Here is a 24218-nt window from a genome sequence, read left to right on the forward strand (position 1 = left end):
TTCTTAGCTGCTCTCTTCGTTCTATAATAGAAAATAAGGCCACCTGCTAAGCTAGAAGAAAGCCAATGGAGATCTGAAGCCAGTGGTGAATACTGGAAAAGAGACACTGAAGAGAATGCAAGCCAGAGCTGACTAGCAAAAGGGAAAACAATAGTTTAATTCAGCTTTAGAGCTAAGGAAGTATAATAATCAATCCCATCCCATTTTTATCTGTTTGCACTTCTCATTACCATGAAAGAAAGAAAAATCAAATACAGAATATGGAGTTTTCATTTGGCAGTTTACCTATTTCGAGCAGGAGATTTCCCAGCATCCTCTTGAACAGATACAAGTCTTGTTGAAAGGGGAGTATTTGAGGAGTCTGGATGAATCAAACTACAAAGAAAGCAGAAAAATACTGAGATGATTTGGGTCGGTAACAAGCAAATCCAATTTCAATGAAATGCTTTAACATTTAAAAGCTGACTGTTTTCCCCTGCAATAATGAGATTATATGTCAGTTTTGTTTTCTTCTTTTAATTAAGGTAGAAACTATGGTTTTTATATTAACTACATCAACTGCCAAAAGACTGGTAGTTTATTAAGTATACGGTATGCCCTTAAAATAATAACACTGGTTGGATGGGTACTTACAGAACTCCTTCATCCATCATATACTCAAAATTGAAGTGATTTGGAGGGAAATCCTGAGTTCAAGTATTTTATTCTCAGTCCCCACAGCCCATTGGAATAGCACCGCAGAGTCAGACCTAGGTCCAAGTGCAGGCTCTCCCTCTTACTAGCTGTATGACCTCGGGTCCATCAGTTAATCTCTCTAAACCTCAGCTTCTACATCTGTCAAAAGGAGAAAGTGGTGCCTATCCCAGAGATACAATAACTAAAAGATAATGAACATGAAACAATTAGCACAGAAATAAAATTATTCTATCCTTGACATCTAACCTACATCTCTTAGGAAGCTTTCAACACTTGCCAATTCTGGACTCACACAATAGGGCCAGGTACAACTAAAAGGCATTGCTAGCTAAAGTTAAGAAAGAACTGAGAATCCCTATACTTTTTTATTGTTCTATTAAATGTAGAATCAATTTTTAAAATTTATAAAATACATGTAATGAATAAAGAATCCTGATGCCACAAATACCAATACACCATTAGCACTGACTCTGAAATGCCTGTATTCCCCTACCCAATCCCATTCCCCTCTAAGCCCTCCATGAAACTACTATTGTCAATTTTATACTTATCATTTTCTTCCTTTTCTTTAAGTTTACCACATCTGTATACCTAGACAGTGCGTTTGTTTTGTGTATTTTTGAACTTCATAAATAATCATTGTATACATATGTGACTTTCTTTTCTGCTCCACATTCCATCCCTGAGAGTCATGCATGTAGAATGTAGCTATAATTCATTCTTAACTTCTACTTAAATTCATTAGTTACCTATTAATTCCTCACACCTTTAAGGGGTGACTGATAAAATAACTTATCAGAAAAAGGTTAATTAAAACTCTAAGCTCTTTGATATGGCCAGAGGCCAGATGTAGTATTGTACATAAGAATATAACTTAGCTAAAAAAAAAATCAGAAACTGATGAATCTAGGATTCTAATTCAAACAATTCCATGTAATTTCCAAGAGTCAGTAATATCCTTCACCAGCAGGCAGCTGGAAGTAGCATATTTAGATCTATGGAAAACATGAAATGTTCCTTAGGGAGGAAATAAATCTAATTTCATTTACAAATATTATGAATACAAAGTTTATGGGCATTTTCCTTCTCTAAGAAGGCTACATCAGAAATTATTCATCTCAGGCACCTGGGTGGCTCAGTTGGTTAAGCGACTGCCTTCGGCTCAGGTCATGATCCTGGAGTCCTGGGATCGAGTCCCGCATCAGGCTCCCTGCTCAGCAGGGAGTCGGCTTCTCCCTCTGACCCTCCCCCCTCTCATGCTCTCTCTCTATCTCATTCTCTCTCTCAAATAAATAAATCTTTAAAAAAAAAAGAAATTATTCATCTCAATAACTTCTGTTTCCTTTTCAACAAATATTATCAAGATCATATATATGCCATACACTGTTCTTGGTGCCAGTGGGTAGAACAGTGAACAAAAACAACATAAAGTCTCTCCTCTTGTAGAGCTTACATTCTAATTAGTCAATATAAACACTATCCATAAATATTCCATGATCCTTCTGGTAGCAAGCCAAAGAAAAAGGAGGGGCATATGTTGGAAATAATTCAAAGAAGATAAAAATTAACTGAAGGCACTCATGGGTCACAAGACTATCTGTATTCCTCAAATATAAATAAAATTGTACTCTAGTGATAATACCTTTGCCAGGCAAAATCATCCTCTAGAAATATGTTGCGGCTGGCTTTTCTACTTCCGACAGGTGTTCGAGGTTCACTTGGATCAAGTACAGACACAGAGGAAGCAGAATCTGAAAGAGCATTCAAGTCTTCCCCAATGGAATGACTGTCTGTGGAATGAGCATAACTTAAGGCTATTTTTCTACAGTATGTACAAGCTCGGAGGTCCCCTAGGAGGGAAAACAAAACAAGAAAATTAACTTAAAAAAATAACGATAATCGGTTACTTAACAAAACACATTAAATCCCTGGGTTAGTAGTTTTTCAAGTAACAGGAAAATGTCTTCAAGTAAAGACTACCAAAAAAGATGTTTTCACAATGCAAACTAATTTTATTATTAGCTCATTTATATATTTTAAAAACCATCACTATGATAAGTTCATCCAGGCGTTCAAATAACCTCAAGTGTTTATTAATGAGTTAAGAAAACAGCACCCAATGATAATAGAAAAAACTCTTTAAGAGTATTTTTCCAAAAAAATACATTTTTCAAGGTTCTAAAAATGAAATAAAGGTCAGTAGGTTCAAGAAAAAAATTGTTTCGAATACAGTAAATAAAGCAATATAAAAGGGAAACAACATATTTCCCCTGGGCAAGGAGGAGGAAAATGTTATGTAAGCCTCCATTGTGAAGCCTTGCGAGTGGTCTCCATTGTGAAGCCCTAGGAGTGGCCTCCACAAGGGGGCACCATCTCAAAAACAAACAAATAAAAAATGGGCTTACAAACCGTAAGAAATATGTGGGGGAACTATTACAGAAAATCCTATAGTTAAAGTTGAGTTGGCAATGAAATATTCTTCGGAGGACAAACAAGGTTATTTAATACTTTCATACACTGCCATTTTTTTTAGGACACAGCCCTGCCCAAATAGAAGTTTTCATTTCTATCCTGTTTTTCTGTAACAATTATTCATGTGATTCTGTAAGTTTAGTGTACTAAAAAAAAGGGGGGGTCAGATAATTAAACGTGTAGTTTACATTTACATTATTTTACAAATACATGTTATTTAACAATTCCACCTTAATTTTTTTTTTACAATTAACATTAGAAAACTGACGTGACATTGAACAAAAGAGTTCTTAAAGGCAACTGTAATGTTTTTACCATAATTACAACCAAGTATAATTATACTAAATGGTTTTAGGGGTTTTTTTCATTTTAAGACTACAACTATGTGGTCCTCAGTTTTGTTAAATTGTGCAAAGATTTTAAGCAAAATTAAATATCACTTGTTTCATTACTCCTTTCTGATGCCACGATTCAACAGATGAAACATACTAAAACTAAAGAAAAATATACCCACTTCAATCAGGACCAAAAAAAGTGAATCCAGTCTGGGATAAATGAGAGTGTCAGGACAAACCACCACCAGGTGACCGAAGTAGAACAACAGTAAGGAGTGAAATCACATCCTGCAGAAAGGTCTTTTGGTTGCCATAACAAAGGCTTGGTTTGTTTCTTACTATAAGGAAATCTCCCTTCACCAGTCAGCTATTAGAATGAAAATGATCAGAACACAGCCAAGCCTGAACTGAAAAGGTTTCATTTCATGAAGAACCTTCATCAGCAAGTGCCTGATGAACACATGCCTATATTATGTGATGGTATACAAAGACTGAGGAGACACAGCTCTGCCACCAAAGAATTTGGTCCACTGAGGTGAAAGACACACATATAATTAAAAAGTTGCATGACAGATGCAGAGATATTACTGCTACTACCACAATAACTGCTTAATATTCATTCATCCCTTTCCATGCGCCATACATTATTCTAGATACTTTACATTTATTCAAGGCTACGATATACAACTGTGTCCAGCACTTATTATCCCATTTGCAATGGTTAATTTTACGTGTAAACTTGGAGAGACTGGTTGGTTGGTCAAGTAGTAGTGTCCTTGTTGGTGTGAAGGGTTTTTGATTACCGTATGATTAATATATACAATCTGTTGACTTTAATTGGATTACCCTCCATAAAGTGGGTGGGCCTCATATCTTAGAATATTTTTGTCAAATTAGCAGGTATGACGAGACTGGTTGCTCCTAGTTGTACTAGACAAAGTCAGGGGAGGGAGGAAGAATGACCTCAGGAATTCAAATTCCCAGCTGTACAAATTACCTGGAAGTTTCTGTCTTCCCTGAGAGAAATCATTATCTCCTGTAGCCACAGAGCTGAAAATCAAACTAAGAGTTTCATCCTGCAAGTGGCTGAATTACAACACACACTGAATCACTAATCTTGCAGTATGACTGCTGTGAAAATGAGGGCACTAATTAGGAAGGAATGGAATCCTGAAAAGTAGAATGGAGATATATGGGAAAATCCTGATGAAGCTGGGGACACTAAGCCCCAAAATTCTGCTAAATCTTCATTACCTTTCTTAGCCTTTGCACCCTGTCAGAGGAGATTAACCCTGATTTGCCTGAGAAATCCAAAATGGCCTGAGTTTGCTACCTTGCAAGACACTGCTTATTCTCCTCAGGACCCACTCCCACTACCCTCTTTGCTTCTAGAGCTATAACAAGACTCAAGTCCCAGCAAGCCCTGAAAGGTAATGTGATGGTGCACTAACATTCTTCCAACGTGTATAGACAGAAACCCAGGGAATAGGTATGCAAATGGATATCAAAGATATAGGAGATATAGTGGAGATATATCAAAGATATAGTGGAAAGAACATAAAGTAGGACCCAGCTGAATTTACTGATATGAGACCACTAACACAGATTCTGGATTGAATATTGTAGCTTGAGGGGTAAAAAGGGCTCTAACGGTCTCATCGGTTGACTGGTTGGCTGAAACATGGACCAATAGTGGCCTATACTTAAAGAGGTTGAAAGGCCAGAACTGCCCTGGTATACTATGAAGGAAGGGATCCAAAGAATTAGGGAGAGTAGATGTTAAGAAAGGATTTATCAAGTAAGACCTGCTCACTCACCCCAGGAGGATCTGGAGCATATACCTTTCCTGACCATGAGAAATAAATTTGTGAGGGAAACCCCAGGATCCTTGTAGAGCTTTGTGGTTGCTCTTCTCTGTAGGTCAGAAATTACAGTGGGAACTGCTGCCACTGAACTGGGAAACCTAAATGCAATGGAGACCATTAGATCCTATGGTGGCAGGGGCAGAATGGTGGCACTTAATCGCCAATGACAAGGTGGGCACGGATACTATAATAGACAGTAGAGTCAAAGTACAGTCAAAGAAGCAATCAGAATAGTAGCGACCATGGCATTGATCATAATGCTCAAAGAAGTGAAGTCGAGGGCACCTGGGTGGCTCAGATGGTTGGGCGTCTGCCTTCGGCTCAGGTCATGATCCTAGGGTCCTGGGATCGAGTCCCGCATCGGGCTCCCTGCTCCTTGGGAGCCTGCTTCTCCCTCTGCCTCTCTCTCTCCCTCTGTCTCTCATGAATAAATAAAGTTTAAAAAAAAAATCTTAAAAAAAAAAAGTGAAGTCAATGGGCAGTCTACTAAATTCTTATTCAATTTGTATAAGACAAACTCCAGAACAAGTGGACAGTAGTTTAACTTAAATCAAAAACAGTCATGGTCCCCCAATTAACTCTCAGAATTGAGCCATTTACAGACCCAGAATTCCTGAATGAAGCAGGGAGGCTGGGTCCCCTTGAGGAGAATCCTCATCACACTGCCAAAAACTTACACTGTTAATCTTTCTACCACCCTTCCCCAAAGGGACCTATAGCCTTTTACCAGGATGACTGTGCATTGAGGAACATGTAACAGTCAAACCTTTGGGGGATTACTGGACTTGGCTCTAATTCCAGGAGACCCAAAATTTTATTGTAGTCTACCAGTCAGAGTAGGGGCTTATGGAGGTCAGGTGATCAACAGCGTTTTAGCTCAAATCCATCTTATAGTGGGTTCAGTGGCTGCTCTGTGGTTATTCCTCAGTTCTAAAATATATAATTGGAATAAACATACTCAGCAAATGGCAGAATCCCTACATTAGTTCCCTGACCCGTGGAATGAGAGCTATTATGGTTGTTCTGGCCTCCAGAACTGTGAGAAAGTAAATTTCTGTTGTTCTAAGCTGCTCAGTTTGTAGTATTTTGTTATGGCAGCCCTGGGAAACCAACATAACCATATTAACAAGAGAGGATTTTATCCTAAGGGTAATGGGAGCTCTGAAACGGTTTTAGGCAGGTAATAACCCAGCATGATCAAATCAGCATTTAACAAAGAATAATGACCAGAGTGTGGAAAAGGAACTAGAGGTAGAGAAAAACTAAAGGTAAAAAATTCTTTTAAAGGCGTAGCCATAATCCTGATGAAAGATAACTGAGCTCTGAACTCTGTAGCAGTTTAGTGGGGGGGGGGGGAGGATGAGTGAGGCTAAGAGGAAGATTTGCATAGTAACAGAAATCATTTAAGAGATGCAAAGAGTATTCTCCTTTTGGTTGCCTCTGCCCACCTTCCACTCGCAAATCACTGTACAAATCCACACACCATTGTTTAGTATTTTCTGCTTCAACAAATAAATTAAAATTTCCATATTATGAAAGAATATGAGATGCAATTTGCTAAAGCACGGTGTCATATAACTCAAGGACGATCTGCATTTTGTAAAATAAAAACTCTCCTAGTAATATGTATCAGTAATCCATCCTAACCACCTTGTCTAATAAATATTAATGCTCCTGTGGTTTTTTGCTAGCATCTATGACACACTATCTTTTACTCTAGTTATTTCTGAACCTCTCCATCTACTTTATTATTCGACTGTAAAGCCCTTTAAAGCAAAGCTGTATCTCCCTCACTTTTGTGTCCCCCATGTCTCACACATGAAACCCAAAACAAAAACTGGCTTAACATTGGTCCTGTATTATAACTATTTTATAGTTATGACCTTTAAAAACTGTCGATAAAGTGCATTTACCTGTATAGCCCATAAATTTTCCAGGGATTTCTTGATTACAGCAACGACTGCAAAAAATCTGCCCACACAGTCGGCAATGGTGTCTGCGCCTGAAGGTCGTAAATTTCTCACTACAGTCGTAGCATTCTTTACATTGGCTATCGGGCATCCAGTATTGCTTCAGGTCGCTATCCTAAACAATAACAGTATGTGAAACTGAAAATATGAAAAGATGCAATGACAAATGCAATGCTAATCAATATCCTACAAGGTTTCTTTTACAGAAATTGACGAACTATTTCAAGAATTCACATGGGAATGGAAAAGACCAAAATGACTTAAGCCTTAAACAGCCTTAAACAAGGCTTCAGTTGAAGGACATACATTACTGGCTACCAAGACTTATTCTAAAACTATAGTAATTTTAGACAGAAAATTCACTCAAGGATAGAAAAAAATGGAGCTATAGAACAGAAAAGAGAGGCTGCACACCCTCACAAAAGTATATGGAATGCAATCAGTGAAGCATGGTCTTTCTAAAAAAAAATGGTACTTAGTCCAATTAGACCTCCATGAGAAAAAAATAAAGATTGACCCCAAAACTTTACATGAATTATAAAGTTTCTTGAAGAAACCATGAAAGACTATTTACTGACCCTGAGCTAAATAAATACTTCCTAAACAGAAAGGCGCTAACTTAAAACAAAAAGCACTAACCATAAAGGGGAAGAAAACTGAAAAATTAAAATTAAGAATTTGTACATAAAATGTGTACATAGCTGGAGGAAGTACTAGCTGAACATTCTTTCGAGTCGAGTAACATGATGCCATTTTTAGTGAGTATGCCATGAGCCCCATATAAGTATTTAGTAAAAATCTTCTAAAGCCTCGAGAGAGTACCTGGCTTTTCCCCTCCATGATTTCCTTGAGGCGTTTTAATACTGTGCTGAGGCTTCGAAGCTGAACAGCTGTACGCGGGTCATGACCTCCAAAGGTAGGTTCTGCTTTCCTTCTTGTGTCTGAGTCAGATTTATCAAAAAAAAAAAAAAAAAAAACCTTGTTATTAGTCTCTAATATCTATGCAAAATAAGGTATAAATGTGATGCACAGTGCCCTTATGTTCTCCCAGCCAGTGATATGGATTGAGAGTTAAACTAGTTTTTATAAAGGTAAGAGGCTGTTGGAAGTATTTCTTACTACCATGTAAACCATTGCTTCACAAGCAAGGACTACCTAAGAAAAGCACTGTCTTAAGACCACTGACGATTTGAGGCCTCAGATGGACACACTGCTTAAATGTCCCCAAAATTCATTAATGATTTATTGGGCTCTTTGGTTCCAAGCCGTAATAAATATCCGCTAGAAATTTAGCAGAAGAAAAAGCAATCCCTGTGAGCTAACCTAGCTTCGTTTCTACAGTCAAACAGTAAGCAACAGTTCAGTTCATTACAGACCAAGTCCTTAACGCCTCATGAAGCAGAAGATCAGAAAGGAGTTTAATAAAACACGTTCCCAAAGACTGACAGAGTTTAGAACATCCAGGGTGGTAATTTACCCACAAAATTCCCTTCACCAAGATCTAAACAGATTAAAAATGCCAAAGAGTGGCTAGAACTCCAATCCTACCCTTTCCTGCCACCTCCTTGACCCTGCAGCTCCAAACTGAAAGGGATCACTTACACTTTAAATAGCAATACTAAAGTCAGTCCTATCAATAGTAAAACAGACACAAATTCAGCTTTGTGGCCAAAATGGGTACGCCCACCAAAGCTCATATTATTTCCTTATTTTAGAGCAAGATCCCAAATGAAGTTTCCACCTATTCCTGGCTCTGGCAGTTAAAAAACCTAAGGATGAAGTGGAAGTGGCTTGACAAAAAGGATGAATATCTCTATTAGCTTGAACTCATTAACCTAATAACCTATGGCCAATCAAGATGGAAAATACCCCACCTTAAGTCTTTCTCAAGCTCACTTATCTGCTAGATTTGTTTTAGGCATTCTTTGTTTTGGTTGGGTAGCGGAGAAAGGATTACCGAGAAATGAGAGGTTGCTCTCTAAATCTAAATTGAACAAAAAACTTCCCAAGAGAGCGGAATAACACAAATGATTATCCAAAGTGCACCCACGCTAGAAAACTTTAAAAATTTCATCTTTGTATAAATATTCATATGCTAATTTCAGCAGACACCTCAGAGGTGTTGTTACTAGAATACAATGTGCAAGTATCAGAATGACCAAATTTTTCTTGAATATCACAATATAAAGCAAGTGTCCATAATTCACAAGTTGAAAAAAAAAGAGGCAGATGAAACTGTTAGATCGCAATGGCTGTGCTCCTGTGCGGGGACAACAAATAATAGTGAAGCCCCCTGCATTTAGCTGCTCAGAAATATAAGAGAGTACTAATAGCATCATTCACTAGAAAAGGATGAGCAAGGCTGTTCCTGGAACCAAAAGAATCACAGATGAAGGTGAAAGACCTGAGAGATATGGTCTAGCACTCTGCCCTAAATAATCTAAGATGCTTCTCTTGTAAAATGCATATTACATAATCAAGTGATTTTCCTAAAGTCACAGGGCTAGTAAATTGTGGAATTACAGCCTTTCAGTAGAAAAAGGAACTTGATTAGTCAGTCTCAGGCTTCTGAAGCTTAAATGCCTCTAGCAGCTAAGGCAGAAAGAATCAAAGAATCAAACGGACTTGATAAAGACAGTAAGGAGTGGTGGGGATTGCAGCAAACTAAACATTACAAGCTCCACCTAGTGATTTTTTTTTAAAGATTTTATTTATTTATTTGAGAGAGAAAGCGCATGCGCTCACGAGCAGGGGGAGGGGCAGAGTGAGAGGGAGAAGCAGACTCCCAGCTGAGCAGGGAGCCCTACACCAGCAACACCAGGCGGGCTTGATCCCAGGACCCTGGGGATGATGACCTGAGCCGAAGGCAGCCGCTTAAACGACTCAGCCACCCAGGTGCCCCCACCTAGTGATATTTAAATTCAAGATTATCAAAACACCAAGGCAAGGTGTGATAGGCTGTTTGTAATCCCTAAGAGACTCTAGTCCAACTCCTCAATTTGACAAAGAAATTCTATGCTTAATTCAGCATAGGATGTAGTCAGATCCCTCAACAAAAACAATAGTGTTTCCACAGGTCAGGTTCAAAAGGGAAGGAGTTCACTGAGCTTAAAGGTTAAGGTGGGAATGGTCTCTTCCTTCCAACCATTTGGGGTTGAAGAAGATCTCCTCTCTCCCTCTCCCCCTTCCCACCTTCTGATTCTTCCTTCCAAATGGCTGATGTAACCCAGGCTGAGTCTCGTTGCCCTAGGAAACCTGCAAAGGTGATGCAGCCTTGCTCCAGTCCTCAGGCGGTTCCGCACCAAGTCTCGGCTAGCTACAAGATACCTTCCCACCAACCATCATTACCTGTGCCTGCCTACTTTTCACTCGAGGATCTCATGAGGGAAGACTGGCCAGACAAGACAGGATGTGGTGTTCAGGGACACTTGACTTCCACTGCTGCCCCCTCCTTCTCTATTATGCCACCTCTCACTGCCCTTCTTCTATCACCTTGAGCTGGGCAAACCACTGTGCTCAGTTTAATACTCTAACAGAAATGAAACATAAAACAACTCACTTTGTCTTGTCTCTCCATTCAGGCACTGATCCCCAGCCTACCTATTCTCATCAGAAGAGCATGACAATGAAGGAGATGACTATAGTCGACCAGGACAGAGAACAAACAGGCAAGAGCTCAGCTTATCCAGCCACAATGACAGTCTGCACCCCAACAAGGACAGAAGGCCAAGAGCAAGTGGCAGCCTGCTAACCGAATGGAGAGAGTTCTGCAGCCAGAGGCATGCACACCACATTACACTAGCCATCCCAAGAACAGATGCGGAATTCATTCACAAAGCTGAAACTAACCTGTGTTCTCCTGGGGATGTTGCAAACTGTTCTCTTCTGAAACCCAAGCAAGTAATTAATCAAAAAACAGTCAAGAGATCTGTACTTGGCCTAAGTTAAAATTTAATAAAATGCTTAAGAATTTTTTTTTTTTAGGTATCAACAAATTCTTTCACTACCGAGGTAACAGTGTCATTAATTCTGAGGAGCACCTGACTATTCCAAACAGCAGAAAAGTTAAGTCAATAAACAACCTGGGAAACATAATGACTGGAAAAATCTAACACACAAGAGAAAAATGAAATGAGAAGCACTGTCTCACCTAATACTGCTGAAGATCGTCGCTGGAGTTCCTCGTTAAGCTGTTTTTTATATGGTGTAGGTGACCTCACAGACTGTGTTCTTGAAGGGAGCTGAGGGCTGGCCCAACTTCCACCTAGAGACTGCTGCTCCCCCTGGCCCCCTTCTGCGCGCTCTGTAGCAAAGGAAAGCTTGGCATTATTTGAAAAAATAAGACTCAGGAGTTCAGCAAAGAGAAGGAACAGAAGAAATTGTTCAGAAAATAATGTATTTATGTATTACTTGCATAATTAAAAATTAGGTTTAAAAAAAAAGAAATTCAAAGAAAGTGGCAAAATTATAGGCCCATATATCCTTGGCATATGTGATCCTCAGTTTTACATTTCATTAGAAATATCTTGAGCATATTAAAGGAAACAGAATGCAAGCTTTACATGCCTGCAGAGATTTTTTTTGATTGGTTTTGTTTATGGGGTAGATCCCATGCACTATTAAAACAGTGCAATAATGGGGGCACCTCGGTGACTCAGTCGTTAAGTGTCTGCCTTCGGCTCAGGTCATGATCCCAGGGTCCTGGGATCGAGCCCCGCATCGGGCTCCCTGCTTAGCGGGAGCCTGCTTCTCCCTCTCCCACTCCCCCTGCTTGTGTTCCCTCTCTTGCTGTCTCTATCAAATAAATAAATAAAATCTTTAAAAAAAACAGTGCAATAGTGAATAGTAGGTGCTCAATAAACATTTGCTGAATAAAAAGATTATTGTCTTATGATAACTAAATATAATGTAGTATCCTGGATGAGATCCTAGAACAGAAAAGGACTTTAGGTAGAAACTGAACAAGTATGAATAAAACACATACTTTAGTTTATGACAATGCATCAGTGATGGTTCATGAATATAGGATAGTTAAGTATACTACACTAACGTAAGACAACAGAGAAAGCTAGGTGTGGGAATATATGAGAACTCTGTACTATCTTCCCAATTTTTCTATAAATTTCTATAAATCTAAAAGTAAAGAGATTTTTTAAAAAGTCATTATCTTAAAAATGGACTGAAAGGAGATTTTATACAGCTTTAAATATGACTACTACTAAAAGTCAGTTAATACTATTAAAATTTCTCCTGAATTCATTTAACAATTAGCCCTCAAATTCCTTACAACAAGAGTGATTACTTTCTAACGCATGTCAAATAATACAGCCAAATAAAAAGCAAAGATACAGGCCATATTTTTAAAAAATTTTTTCCAGCTAAAAAATATATTACTTGAAAAGAGCTCATTTAAAAAGTACCTTTTCACTTCCAGTTATGGAATGAACAAGTCATGGGGAGGAAAGGCACAACACAGGGAACACAGTCAATGGCATGTAATAGCATTCCATGGTGACAGATGGGAGCTACACTTGTGGGGAGCAGAGCATAATGTATAGACTTGTCCAATCACTATGCTGTACACCAGAAACTAAAGTAACACTGCGTCAGCTATACTTCAATGAAAAAAATAAAAAATAAGGAGGATCCCAAATAAAGGAGATTCTGTAAAATAACTGGCATGTTCTCTACAAAAATGTCAATCTCACAAAAGACAAAGAATGGGAGACTAAAGATAGATGAAAATTAAATGCAAAATCTGACCCTGGACTGGATCCTGAAAGGGAAGTTTTCTTTTGGGAACAATTCATTTGTTTGGAATACAGACTGCTCATTAAATAAAAGTACTGCACTGATACTAAATTTCCTGAAATAAATATGTAAAAAGCATCCTTTCCCTTGATATCATTACATTTACACCTTAATCTAATGGGTTTAAGTCAAAAGGCATGCTGACAGTTTCAATTTTGGAAAAATAAGAACCTTTCCTCCCACATGCTGATTCTTCTAGTTTTATAGGTCTAATTACAACCTTTTGGCTATTAACCCCTAAAAGAACAAAGTCCATTCTGTGAACTTAAGAAAGTTGAAACATATTAAGAAAGGAAAAAAAAAATGCTAACTCAAAAAGGGACTTTTTTGGGGGGGGACCTCTTTTTAACATTTAGTTTTCAATTAAGATCTTTAGTTACCAATAATTAATAAGATTACAGGGAGAATTCTAGCTTTCTCTTCATAATAAACCCCAGTGACCTATGATTAAAGCTATCTCCTTGCTGATATTTCACATCCTTGCAAAGACACAGCATGAAAGCTGAACAAGAAAATTTCGGAGAATCAAAACTGCAGGGTCTCTGATCCTTAAGAATAAGGCTTACCTTTGTTAAATCGAAAGAGATTGACGAAAGAACTATACGCTGATTTAAAAGGAGGTTCGTCCTGATCAGGAGTCAAAGGTTTAAAGTGTGTGAGATGAGAAGGACTAGTAGGAGATCGAGGCAAATCATTAGCAGAGTCCAATGTTGGGGAAGTCTTATCATCTGTGGCCATTTCATGAGTCTAAAAAAACAAAAGATATGAGTTCCTAAGGAAGCCCAAAAGTTGATTCCAAACAGCATCCCTAAATATCTGGAAATCTGACTCTGAAAACTCAGACCCCCGAAAACCAGAGTAAATAAATCTAGTTTAGCATGTACTGCAAATTAAGGCTTAGAAACACTGCAGTCTAAATCATAAGGGTCTCAATCACTTCAAACTATGAGTACATAGCCAATTTAATTTTCAACATTGCTATTCAATCTACAAAAAATATCAAAATCATTAGCAATTTGGAGGTAAGGTGTAAATGTGAGCAGGAAAAAAGCATTTTGACATAATTTATCTTTTTCCTTTTAAGATTTTTTTTTTTGACAGACAATAGCTTTTTAATGTTACTGGGGAAAACTGATTTTACACAAGCATATTAATTCCTCAAAATTTTTTGAACTTAATTCAACTTTTTCTTTTAAAAAAATGCAAAGCAGGAGTGCCTGGGTGGCTCAGTCAGTTAAGCTAAGCGTCTGACTCTTGATTTTGGCTCAGGTCATGATCTCAGGGTCATGAGATGGAGCCGGAGCCCACCATATGGGCTCTGAGCTCAGGGTGAGTCTGCTTGAGATTCTCTCTCCCTCTGCCCCTCCACCAGCTCATATGCAGGCACACTCTCTCTCACTCTCTAAAATAAATAATCTTTTTAAAAAATAAAAAATGTAAAACATAAACATTTCCCAGAAAATAAGATGGAACAGTGATCCCTTAATGACACTTCTATATAACCTCAAAAATTACCTCAAGCTGTACCTAATCACCTCGAGAAATACACAAATCAACAAGCTGTTCCTATCATCTCTTCTTCTAGGCACATGAACCTGGTTTTTCTCCTTTTAAGAGTAAACTCATATAGACATTAGAGTGAAGATCTTAAAGGACCTTTTCCTAATAACTAAAAACCATAATTCAACCGAAGTAGTAAAGGTAACATCACCAGATGGAGGATACGGAAAAACACTGGTGTCTATTTCCTGTCATAATACTTCAAATAAGTGAGAACCATAAACTATGCATAACCCTAGTCATTAAAGTACTATAGTTTGTCAACTAATTTATGTTTTACTAAGAGGACATCATACTCTTTCAAATGCTTTTCACTTTCAAAATCATATCTACCATCTCGTTTTATTTTTGCAAAAATCCTGGAGGGAGCACAGAGCTGGACTTACTACTACATTTCACCTTTGAGGCAACCAATGTACACTGAACCTAACACCTTTCTTGAGGGTAACACAGCTAGTCAGTGGTAGAACTGTATTCAGACCCCAAAATTTCATCCTAGAATTCCTCTCTCGATCAAAATTATTTTTGTAGCTCTTCACAGACTTCCAATTTTAGCCTATCTGAATTCTAACTACTCAAGACATTGCCTGATTAATAATTAATAATTAATTAATTAAAGCAGAAATGAAACCATGGACTTGAACATGATTTGGCAATAAATGTTTATTGGTATGGAGGAGGGGGAGGAAAAGAGGAAGAAAAAGAGGAAGGAGTATTGAGGAAGAGCAGGGAGAGAGGTGGAGGAAAGAGAGAGGAAGGTGGAGGAAGGAAGGAAGGAAGGAAGGAAGGAAGGAAGGAAGGAAGGAAGGAAGGAAGGAAAGGGTGAGAGCGGAGAGAGGGAGGGGGTGGGAGGAGGAAGAGAAGGGAAGGAGAGAGAGAGAGAGAGGAGCTCTCTAATATCACCCACTATTGAGGAGAATAGTCAATAATCCATATTCCAGCATAAAGGATTTTGAAGCAAGCTGCTGACTGAAGAAATGTAAACTCAAAAGGGGGGGGAGAGGACAAAAGGGAAGGAAGAAACAGAGCACTAAGGAGAAAGGATTGTGTGATTACAGCAACAACCCTCAGGCCTGGGAAAACAGTCTACATTCTACTTTGACACAAGTAACATCAGAAGCAGAGTTAGCAATCTGCATAAAGAATCTCAGCATTACTTCTGAGGGTCACCCAGATACAAAACTAATTAATAAGCTTTGGAGATATGAGGATAAAAATTACCATGACAACACCCAGCAACTGTAATCTCTGAAACATAAACATAGTCACATAGTTCATCTTAAAAATTCCATAATGACACCAGGATCTTGAAAAAACTGTCTCACAATTCTTATTCTCTGGTAGCTTAAAAACTCTGCGATATAAACCAGGACTCTTTGCTAACTGATAGGCAATTAGAAATATTAACCCACTTTCCAAATGCCAGTACTTTGCCTCTTCTCATTTGAAGGCTACTAGCTATCCAGGTGATTAAGCCAATATGAAAGCCAATCAGGTATTAAACGTAGAAAATAAGCCCAATCTACCAGCCAATTTCAAAATATAGCAGATGAAAAAAAACCCAAGTATCAGCTGAATCATTTCTAAATACAGTTTTTAAAAATACTTAAAATGTACCAAAAATAATGCAGGTCAGCTGAATACCAGAAATGTCAGTTTCCATCAACAAAGATTTTTTTGTTCAATTTTTCATCAACATGCCAAAAGAAACACTAAAGCAAGACCACAACATGACCCATATTACTCCTCCCAGAAAGAAAAAGGGAGCATACAGGGGAAGAAAAAGGGAATGTAGTCTTGCTCCACAGAAGGCTTAAGCTGCCCAGTCTATCAAAAGCCCAAATCCAACCAAACAAAAACAAAAACAAAAACAAAAAAAAGAAAACTAAGGTTATTTTTGAATCCTGATAGATGGAAGTTTTGGAGTGGCAGAAAACCAGATTCAAATAAGTTAGAAATAAGAGCGCGCAATACCCCAAACCACTACCCTCTACTGTCGGCATGGTACTCGTTTTAAAACAGAATGCACTGAATCAATACATGATCACTTAACAGATACCTACACACTTCCGATAAGCCTAAATAACTTGCTTTATACAGAATTCTAGCACTTCTCATGTCTTGACTATGTTAAAAATAATAACCTCTATATTGGACAGGAGACTCTTAATTCCCTAAAAATATCCGTCACATTTCATCCTCACCCTTTTTTGGGGAACATTCTAAGCAAAGGGAAAATACTAATTGGGAAATCAAGTCTCCTCCTCAAACATAGGTAGAAACGGCATGCACTCAAATAGCAGAAGCAATCATTTAAGGAGGTACACACGTTTGAAAACCCACTATCGGTGTCGTTTTCTGTAGCTCAGGAACTTTCTTTTTCAGTCTACGGATGCACCTCTGACACACAGACGAGGAGCTGATCCATCGGAGGGAGGAGGAATTGGACTGTGCACCTCCAAAACAAGCTCAGGGACACGGGACAAGACAGGGGCAAAGGAACTTCAAATGTGTCCAGGGAAACCTCTTCAGGAACAGCCGCACCCGGCTCCCTTTCCCGCTCGCCAGACAAGGGGAACCGGGGAATCAGGGAGCCGGCTCACTGCGGGCACAGCTTCTCGGCCCTCCGTTGCCCAGCCTCGGTCGCAGTCCGGCCTCCAGACGCGGTTGGGAAGCGCCAGCTCTCGCCTTCACTTCAGCCTTGCCCTCCGCTCTGGCCCCGGAGCTCCCCAAACCGGCCTTCTTCCCCACTCTCAGCGCCAGCCGGCCGCGCGCCAGGCCCCCTCCCTTACCTGCGCCTCCCGCCCCGGCCCCGCCGGCCACCCTCCACCCCAGTCGCCGCTTCACCCCGTTCAGGCGCAGGAAGCCAGTACGACGGGGATACTCGGGCCAACGGCGGTTGCTGCAGGAAGCAAAGCCACTTACATAGTTGATGCGGCTTCTCGCTTCCCCCGAAGGCTCCGCCCCCTGTTCCTCCTTCTCTCCAATCCGCAATGCTCCCGGGCGCCGGCTCCTCCCCCTCCTTCGCGTCCGCGCCACGTTCGGATCAGACGCCCAGGCGAAAGGAGTCGAGCTCGAATAGAGTCGTCCTGGACAATTTGACTGATTAAGGCCGCCTCAGCCTTCGAGAGGAAGCCAGGGCGACTGCGCGCGTGAGCATCACGCGTGCCCGGTCACCCGACGGGTGCTGGCTGGGCCACTGCAGTTACCGTATGTGTTCGATGATGTGGGCTTTCAGAAGATGTTACCGCGCTCAGCGTTCCCAGGGACTGATATTCACAAGAGCGCAAACTGTTGTCACACTTAAGTGACTCGGTCAACGACTGGCCATGTGACCTTCAACAAATTACTAAATTCCTCAGGCCCCTGCCCTCTTAACTGCAAAATGAGGCTGATAACAACCACTTCACAGACAGTTTTTTGAAGATAAAGTAAAACATTGCACATAAAGCATCTGGCACAGTGCCTTACCCCAGAGTAAGTGATGTGAGCTCTTTAGCTAGTCTTTTCATTCAAGTTTTGTGTTGCACCAAGACTGAGTGCAAAGAAAATTACCAAGTTGCTCAGCCTGGCTATAGCATCAGTCCATCTTTTTGTCCTGCTGTGAGCATTGTGCCCTTAGCTGAAGAAGCCTTGTGCCAAAACCTGCTGACCAATTGTGGGGCTTGGCAGGGGCGGTCAGAAAGGAAACCCAGAGTGCGGTGCTATTTTAATTAAATTCTTCAGGCCCTTTCCTCAAGAGTTTTGGCAAATCCCTACCCAGTTTTCCTCGAGTTAGCCTTCTCGGCCGATGGAGAGCGCCATCGAAGCCCGAAGACTGGTACCAGTAGAAGGAAATCCTTATCACCCTCAGCGGGGCCCTCAGCAATCATCCTAGGAGTAGTCAGTTTCCTCTTCCATTTCTCAACTGCTGTTCCACACCACACCATTCCTCCTGCCCCATTACTTTGACTATCATTCTCAGCAGAGAATCTACCTGAGTGAGAAAGCTGGGGTTATTGGGTGTGACCGCTAACAAACCCTTCGTTGAAACACATATTTATGATTCTTACTGAGTCTTTTATTATGATGGTACTATGCTTATATTCTTCTATCAGGTATCACTTGCATTTGTACTCAAAACAGCTTTTCCTGGGCGCCTCGGTGGCTCAGTCGTTAAGCGTCTGTCTGCCTTCCGCTCAGGTCGTGATCCCAGCATCCTGGGACGGAGCCCCACATCGGGCTCCCTGCTAGGCGGGAAGCCTGCTTCTTTCTCTCCCACTCCCCCTGCTTGTGTTCCTGTTCTTGCTCTCTCTGTCTCTCTCTCTCTCTCTGTCAAATAAATAAATAAATAAATCTTTAAAAAAATAGCTTTTCCTTTTCTTTTTTTATATTGATTCCTAGTATTCAACTAATTAAACAAGGAGGCCATTAGACTGAGATAGTTCTAATATCTTATTAGCCTGTATAAGCGAACCAAAACCTAAGCCTGTAATGCCTCAAGGTTATGAATTTGAAACCTAAGGATAACCAATCACAAACAACCACCTAAGGCTTTTCCAAACACGGCAACTGCCTAAGCTGTAGTCAATCAAATAATTTCCTTGCTTTGCTTCTGCCTTTTCTCCGTAAAAGTCTTTCCCCTAGCTCCTGTCATTGTAGTGTTTCCAATCATTTCACATTTGGCAATGCCCAATTTCTGCTCAAATAAACTCTTTTTTTTTAAGATTTCATTTATTTATTTGAAAGAGAGAGAGAGAGCACATGAGAGGGGGGAGAGTCAGAGGGAGAAGCAGACTCCCCACTGAGCAGGGAGCCCGATGCCGGGACTCCATCCCGGGACTCCAGGATCAAGACCTGAGTGGAAGGCAGTCGCTTAACCAACTGAGCAACCCAGGCGCCCCTGCTCAAATAAACTCTTAAAAGTTGTAATATGCCTCAGTTTATTTTTTAACAGTATCAGTACAGACTCATGATTTTTTTACAGTATATTATAACTCATTACTGCGCCACTCTTTTTGATAGTCGAGGTTTCCCTGATTTGCCCAGTGAGAGCCCCTTCAAGCAGCTCCCATGTACATTTGACATGCCTTTCCCCCTTTTTGAGCACTTCCTTACCTTCTTACCCAATAAAATATACCAGACTCATCTTGAACTATCCTTGCTTCAGGTCTAGAATTAGTTCTGTAAGGATCCCTTTAGTAGAGAACACAAATGTTTTTAAAAATCATGAAATTCAGGAGGGCGCCTGGGTGGCTCAGTTGGTTAAGCGACTGCCTTCGGCTCAGGTCATGATCCTGGAGTCCGGGGATCGAGTCCCACATCGGGCTCCCTGCTCGGCGGGGAGTCTGCTTCTCCCTCTGACCCCCTTCCCCCTCGTGCTTTCTGTCTCTCATTCTCTCTCTCTCTGAAATAAATAAATAAAATCTTTAAAAAAAAAAATCATGAAATTCAGTTCTGTCTAGGAAGTAATGAAATTGGCACTCTCATACATGCATGTGAAAACATAAATAGGTGTATCCCTCCTAGAAAATTATTTGATGGATCTAACACCACCTTAAAATTGTTTATACTCGGGCGCCTGGGTGGCTCAGTTGGTTGGGCGACTACCTTCGGCTCAGGTCATGATCCTGGAGTCCGGGGATGGAGTCCCGTATCGGGCTCCCTGCTCAGCGGGGAGTCTGCTTCTCCCTCTGACCCTCCCCCCTCTCATGTGCTCACTCTCTCTCTCATTCTCTCTCTCAAATAAATAAAATCTTTAAAAAAAATGTTTATACTCCTTGATTCAACAATTGCAATTCTAGCAATCATGCCTAAGGAACTGATTCTAGTGCAAAGTAGAATGTAGTGAAATATATTTTTCAGTTATTTAAAACAGTAATAAATAAATAAAAAGAAACAAATTTCTAATGAACACAACATGAAAGCAATACAATCAAATGATGGACAATTATGCAGTCATTAAAAATTATGCTAAGACTTTATAGAGCATGATTCTTCATTTCATGGTCAATCTTCTTAAAAGAGTTATGTTCCCTTTCCCCCCTTCCCATTCAAACGTCAATCCCTTAGAGTATGGCTTCATTAAGAATCATTCTGATAGAATTATTCTTCTTTAGGGGCATTTGCGAGGTCCACCGACTTGCCAAAATTATTTTCAGGCTTTGTCTTCCTTGCCTTCTCTGTAGTACCCCCTCCTTTTTGGAAACTTTCTCTTTGGTTCCCATCAGTCTGTGCTGATTTTTCTACTACCTCCCAGACAATCATTGCCATTCTCTTTTGGGAACTACTTTTCTTCCACCCAGCTGTTTAAAAATGTGAAGTATTCCACAGAGTTCTCACTGAGGTAGACTTTTCTTCTTACTGTATACTTCTGGCTTATGACCTCATAAATTCCTTGGCTTCAGCTATGATCAGTACGTGCTTATATTAGTTTGCTAGGGCTGCCGTAACAAAATGCCACAGACTGGGTGGCCTAAACCACAGAAATTTACTTGTCACAGTTCTGGAGGCTGAAAGTCCAAGATCAAGGTGCATGCAGGGTCACTCTCTCCTGAGGTCTCTGTCCTTGGCTTGCAAATAAATGGCCACCCTCTTGGCTTGCAAATAAATGGCATGCACGTTCATCCCTCTGTGCATGCACATCCTGTGTGTCCAAATTTCCTCTTCTTACAAAGATACTAGTCAGGGGCGCCTGGTGGCTCAGTTGGTTAAGCATCTGCCTTCGGCTCGGGTCATGATCCCAGGGTCCTGGGATCAAGCCCTGCATTGCACTGGGCTCCCTGCTCAGTGGGGAGCCTGCTTTTCCCTCTCCCTCTGCTGCTCCCCCTGCTTGTGCTCTCTCTCTGTCAGATAAAATCTTAAAAAAAAAAAAAAAAGACACTAGTCAGATTGGATTACGGTCCACCAATATGACTTCATTTAATCTTCATTACCTCTTTAAAGGTCCTATCTCCAAACACAGTCACATTCTGAGGTATAGCGGGGTTAGAGCTGCAACAGATGAATTTTGGGAAAAGGAGGACACACAATTTGGCCCATAACAACGCTAAAGATTCTCAGATTTCTCTCTTTAGCCCAGACACCCCTCCCGAACTCATGTAGCTAACTGCCTCAACATCTATATCTTGCTGTCCCACAGGCATCTCAAATTTAACAAACCTTACACTTAACTCATTTTCTTGGCCATCAAACCTGTGACTCTATCTATATCCCTTCTTTGTTGAAGGGCACCCTGTCACCCAAACCCTAACCCCAGAAATCACCTGCACTGTTCTTTCTCCCATAACCTTCATGGCCAATAAATTTCAATGAAGTGAATTTCCACAAGGTAGAATAACTGTTCATTCTACTTCATTTTTCTTAGATCATCAAAATGAAAACACAAATACCTTAAAGTATTTATGAGAATCCCCTATTATCTAGATGAGGGTGTCATAACCAAATACAGACAGAAATTTCATAGCCCATATTTCTATTTGTTTACAACAGTAAATAGAACCAGCTAATATTAAAATACTCAGATTTTTTATTGTCCAAATGAAAACCAAATGATGTCAAGGCATGAAATATTAACCAAAAAGAGAAAAATGGTGTGCTAAATGAATCTTCACATGACACTCAGAATAGGCAAGCTAAGTTCAAAAAGAACAAGAATCTAAGCAGTGAGCTTCATATTCACATTTCAAGCAGTAACTTAACTTCAGCCAAACATCGTTACATTTAATTAATGTTGTCAATGGGTAATGTATTATTTTTATCATACTATATATCATATCATCATTTTGTCTATAAATTTGTTATTTTTTAGTTGTGTAAGAGCTAACCGCATAAGGAGCATATATCTAGTTTTATGCATGTACATCTATGCATATTATAATATTATAAGTCAATTCTAGGGATCTACCAAAAAAATGTTTTCAGTGAAAAAGGAGTTCCTACATTAATGGCTTAAGAAACACTGTTTTAAGATGCTGAGACTCCCACGTGTTAACTTGCCTTCCACATCAGCTCGGAGCCTAATTTGCAGCCCATCTCTAGCAGTATTTAGGATTTGATGGAATACGTTTTGTGATTAAATTCACCTTCATTCTGTATAATTTCCTATATTTATTCTCTCTTCTCCTCACATACATTCAATGTATTTTATCATGCTATATTGTATGTCTTGAAAGCTGCCCTAAATCCTTTCTAAAGAATGAATATACTTTTGGTAGTAGGCAAGGGGTGATAAATAATGTGAACCTGAATTTACAATCTCAGGTGAGTTTGGGTCTCAAATTCTAAATGAAAATACAAGCTTATACTCCCCCATAATCATTTCTAGAAGACTAAATGGAGGTGACTCTTACTTTTCATTAATCCACCTAAAAAATCAACAAGTGCAGGCTACCTGGCGGCTCAGTGGTAGACCATAGGAGTCTTGATCTCGGGTTGAGTTAAAGCCTCATCTTGGGTGACGAGATTACTTAAAAATACAATCTCAAAAAAAAAAAAATCGAAAAGTGCGATGCTATGTATTCTTTCTTCTTACTTTTTTCTTGGGGAAAAAAGACCAGTGCCCTCTAGTGTCCAAAATGCGTCTTGTGTGGTGCCTGTTATTACCGGTTTATCTTCCAAGAGTAATTGTAATAATCCGATGCTACAAATTTTTAAAATAAATTTTGGAACACTGAATCAGGACAGCTATATACAATCATTACACTCACTACAAATCACTGTCTAAAATACCTCTCCCCCCCCAAAATGAAATAAAATACTTCTCCCCCATGTTTTCAAGAGTAAGTAATACACAAAAAATAATTCCCTGCAGGGGGCAGAATTTTTTTTTTTATTCCACTGTTTTCTTAAGGCTTCACATCTTTGTTCCGGCTTCACTGGGATCCACACAATCATCTCCTACCCTTATCTTCTAATGCAAATGACAATTGGGTTTATTTATAGCATGTACTTAGTAGTAATTAGAATTACAGGTACGGAAATTCTGAAGACGTAGTCGTTGGTGGTGGCGGAAATTATTTACCGTGGTATACCTGCTTGTTTAACTGTTTAATCCTTTGCATTCTCGCTGCACCAAGAAGCCCCCAAAGCCACCTCAAGCTCCCTAGCCCCGCCCGCACTCCTCCTTCAGCCAAACGCTCGTTCCAGTCCTCCGCACACCCAGGTAGAGCCGGAAGTGGGGGACGCTCTGTTCTTGTTCGCCTTTACTGAAGACCTGGAAATTCACTCTGCGAGGCCCTAGGCGGTGTGGGTCTTAAAATACCAGCCCTGGCGCGCCCGGGTCGCGAGCCTGCAGGTGGCTTTCAGGTCCTTGCGCCGCAAGGAGCCGGAGCCGAGTCCAGGGGGCGCTGCGGCCCCTTCCCCACCGCGAGTGCGGCGAAGGGGGAAGCGAATTCAGCCCAGAAGTTCCGGGACTGGTCCCCGCCCCTTGGCTCCGCCCATCCCCGTGCGGTCGGCGCGCGGCGACTGGCGGCGTGCAGGGGGCGGAGCTCCGGGAGGTGGGCTGAGGGGGCGGGCCTGGGAGGGGACAA

General features: G+C 40.3%; 1 protein-coding gene across 6 annotated transcripts in view; it reads right to left on the bottom strand.

Annotated features, from left to right (window-relative positions):
• PIKFYVE (phosphoinositide kinase, FYVE-type zinc finger containing) overlaps positions 1-17683 on the bottom strand; it is a 75321-nt gene extending 57638 nt beyond the window's left edge. For 2 of the 6 annotated variants that reach the window (XM_073879323.1, XM_073879308.1), the window contains exons 1-8: positions 17037-17587; positions 13716-13896; positions 11489-11641; positions 11188-11223; positions 8161-8279; positions 7282-7453; positions 2339-2546; positions 286-375 (exon numbers count right to left, since the gene is read on the bottom strand). In XM_073879323.1, coding sequence (XP_073735424.1) covers positions 286-375; positions 2339-2546; positions 7282-7453; positions 8161-8279; positions 11188-11223; positions 11489-11641; positions 13716-13887 — 950 coding nt within the window. In that variant the 5' untranslated portion in view covers positions 13888-13896; positions 17037-17587. Of the gene's footprint in view, positions 1-285; positions 376-2338; positions 2547-7281; positions 7454-8160; positions 8280-11187; positions 11224-11488; positions 11642-13715; positions 13897-17036; positions 17592-17634 lie in introns of those variants that run through there. The other 4 variants (XM_073879316.1, XM_073879312.1, XM_073879327.1 and 1 more) reach the window with 4 other exon arrangements.
• Positions 17684-24218: the final 6535 nt, after the last annotated feature.

This window comes from Callorhinus ursinus, unplaced genomic scaffold (assembly GCF_003265705.2).
Source record: "Callorhinus ursinus isolate GAN/ISIS: 27379988/994484 unplaced genomic scaffold, GSC_fseal_2.0 scaffold2, whole genome shotgun sequence".
Lineage (NCBI taxonomy): Eukaryota > Metazoa > Chordata > Mammalia > Carnivora > Otariidae > Callorhinus > Callorhinus ursinus.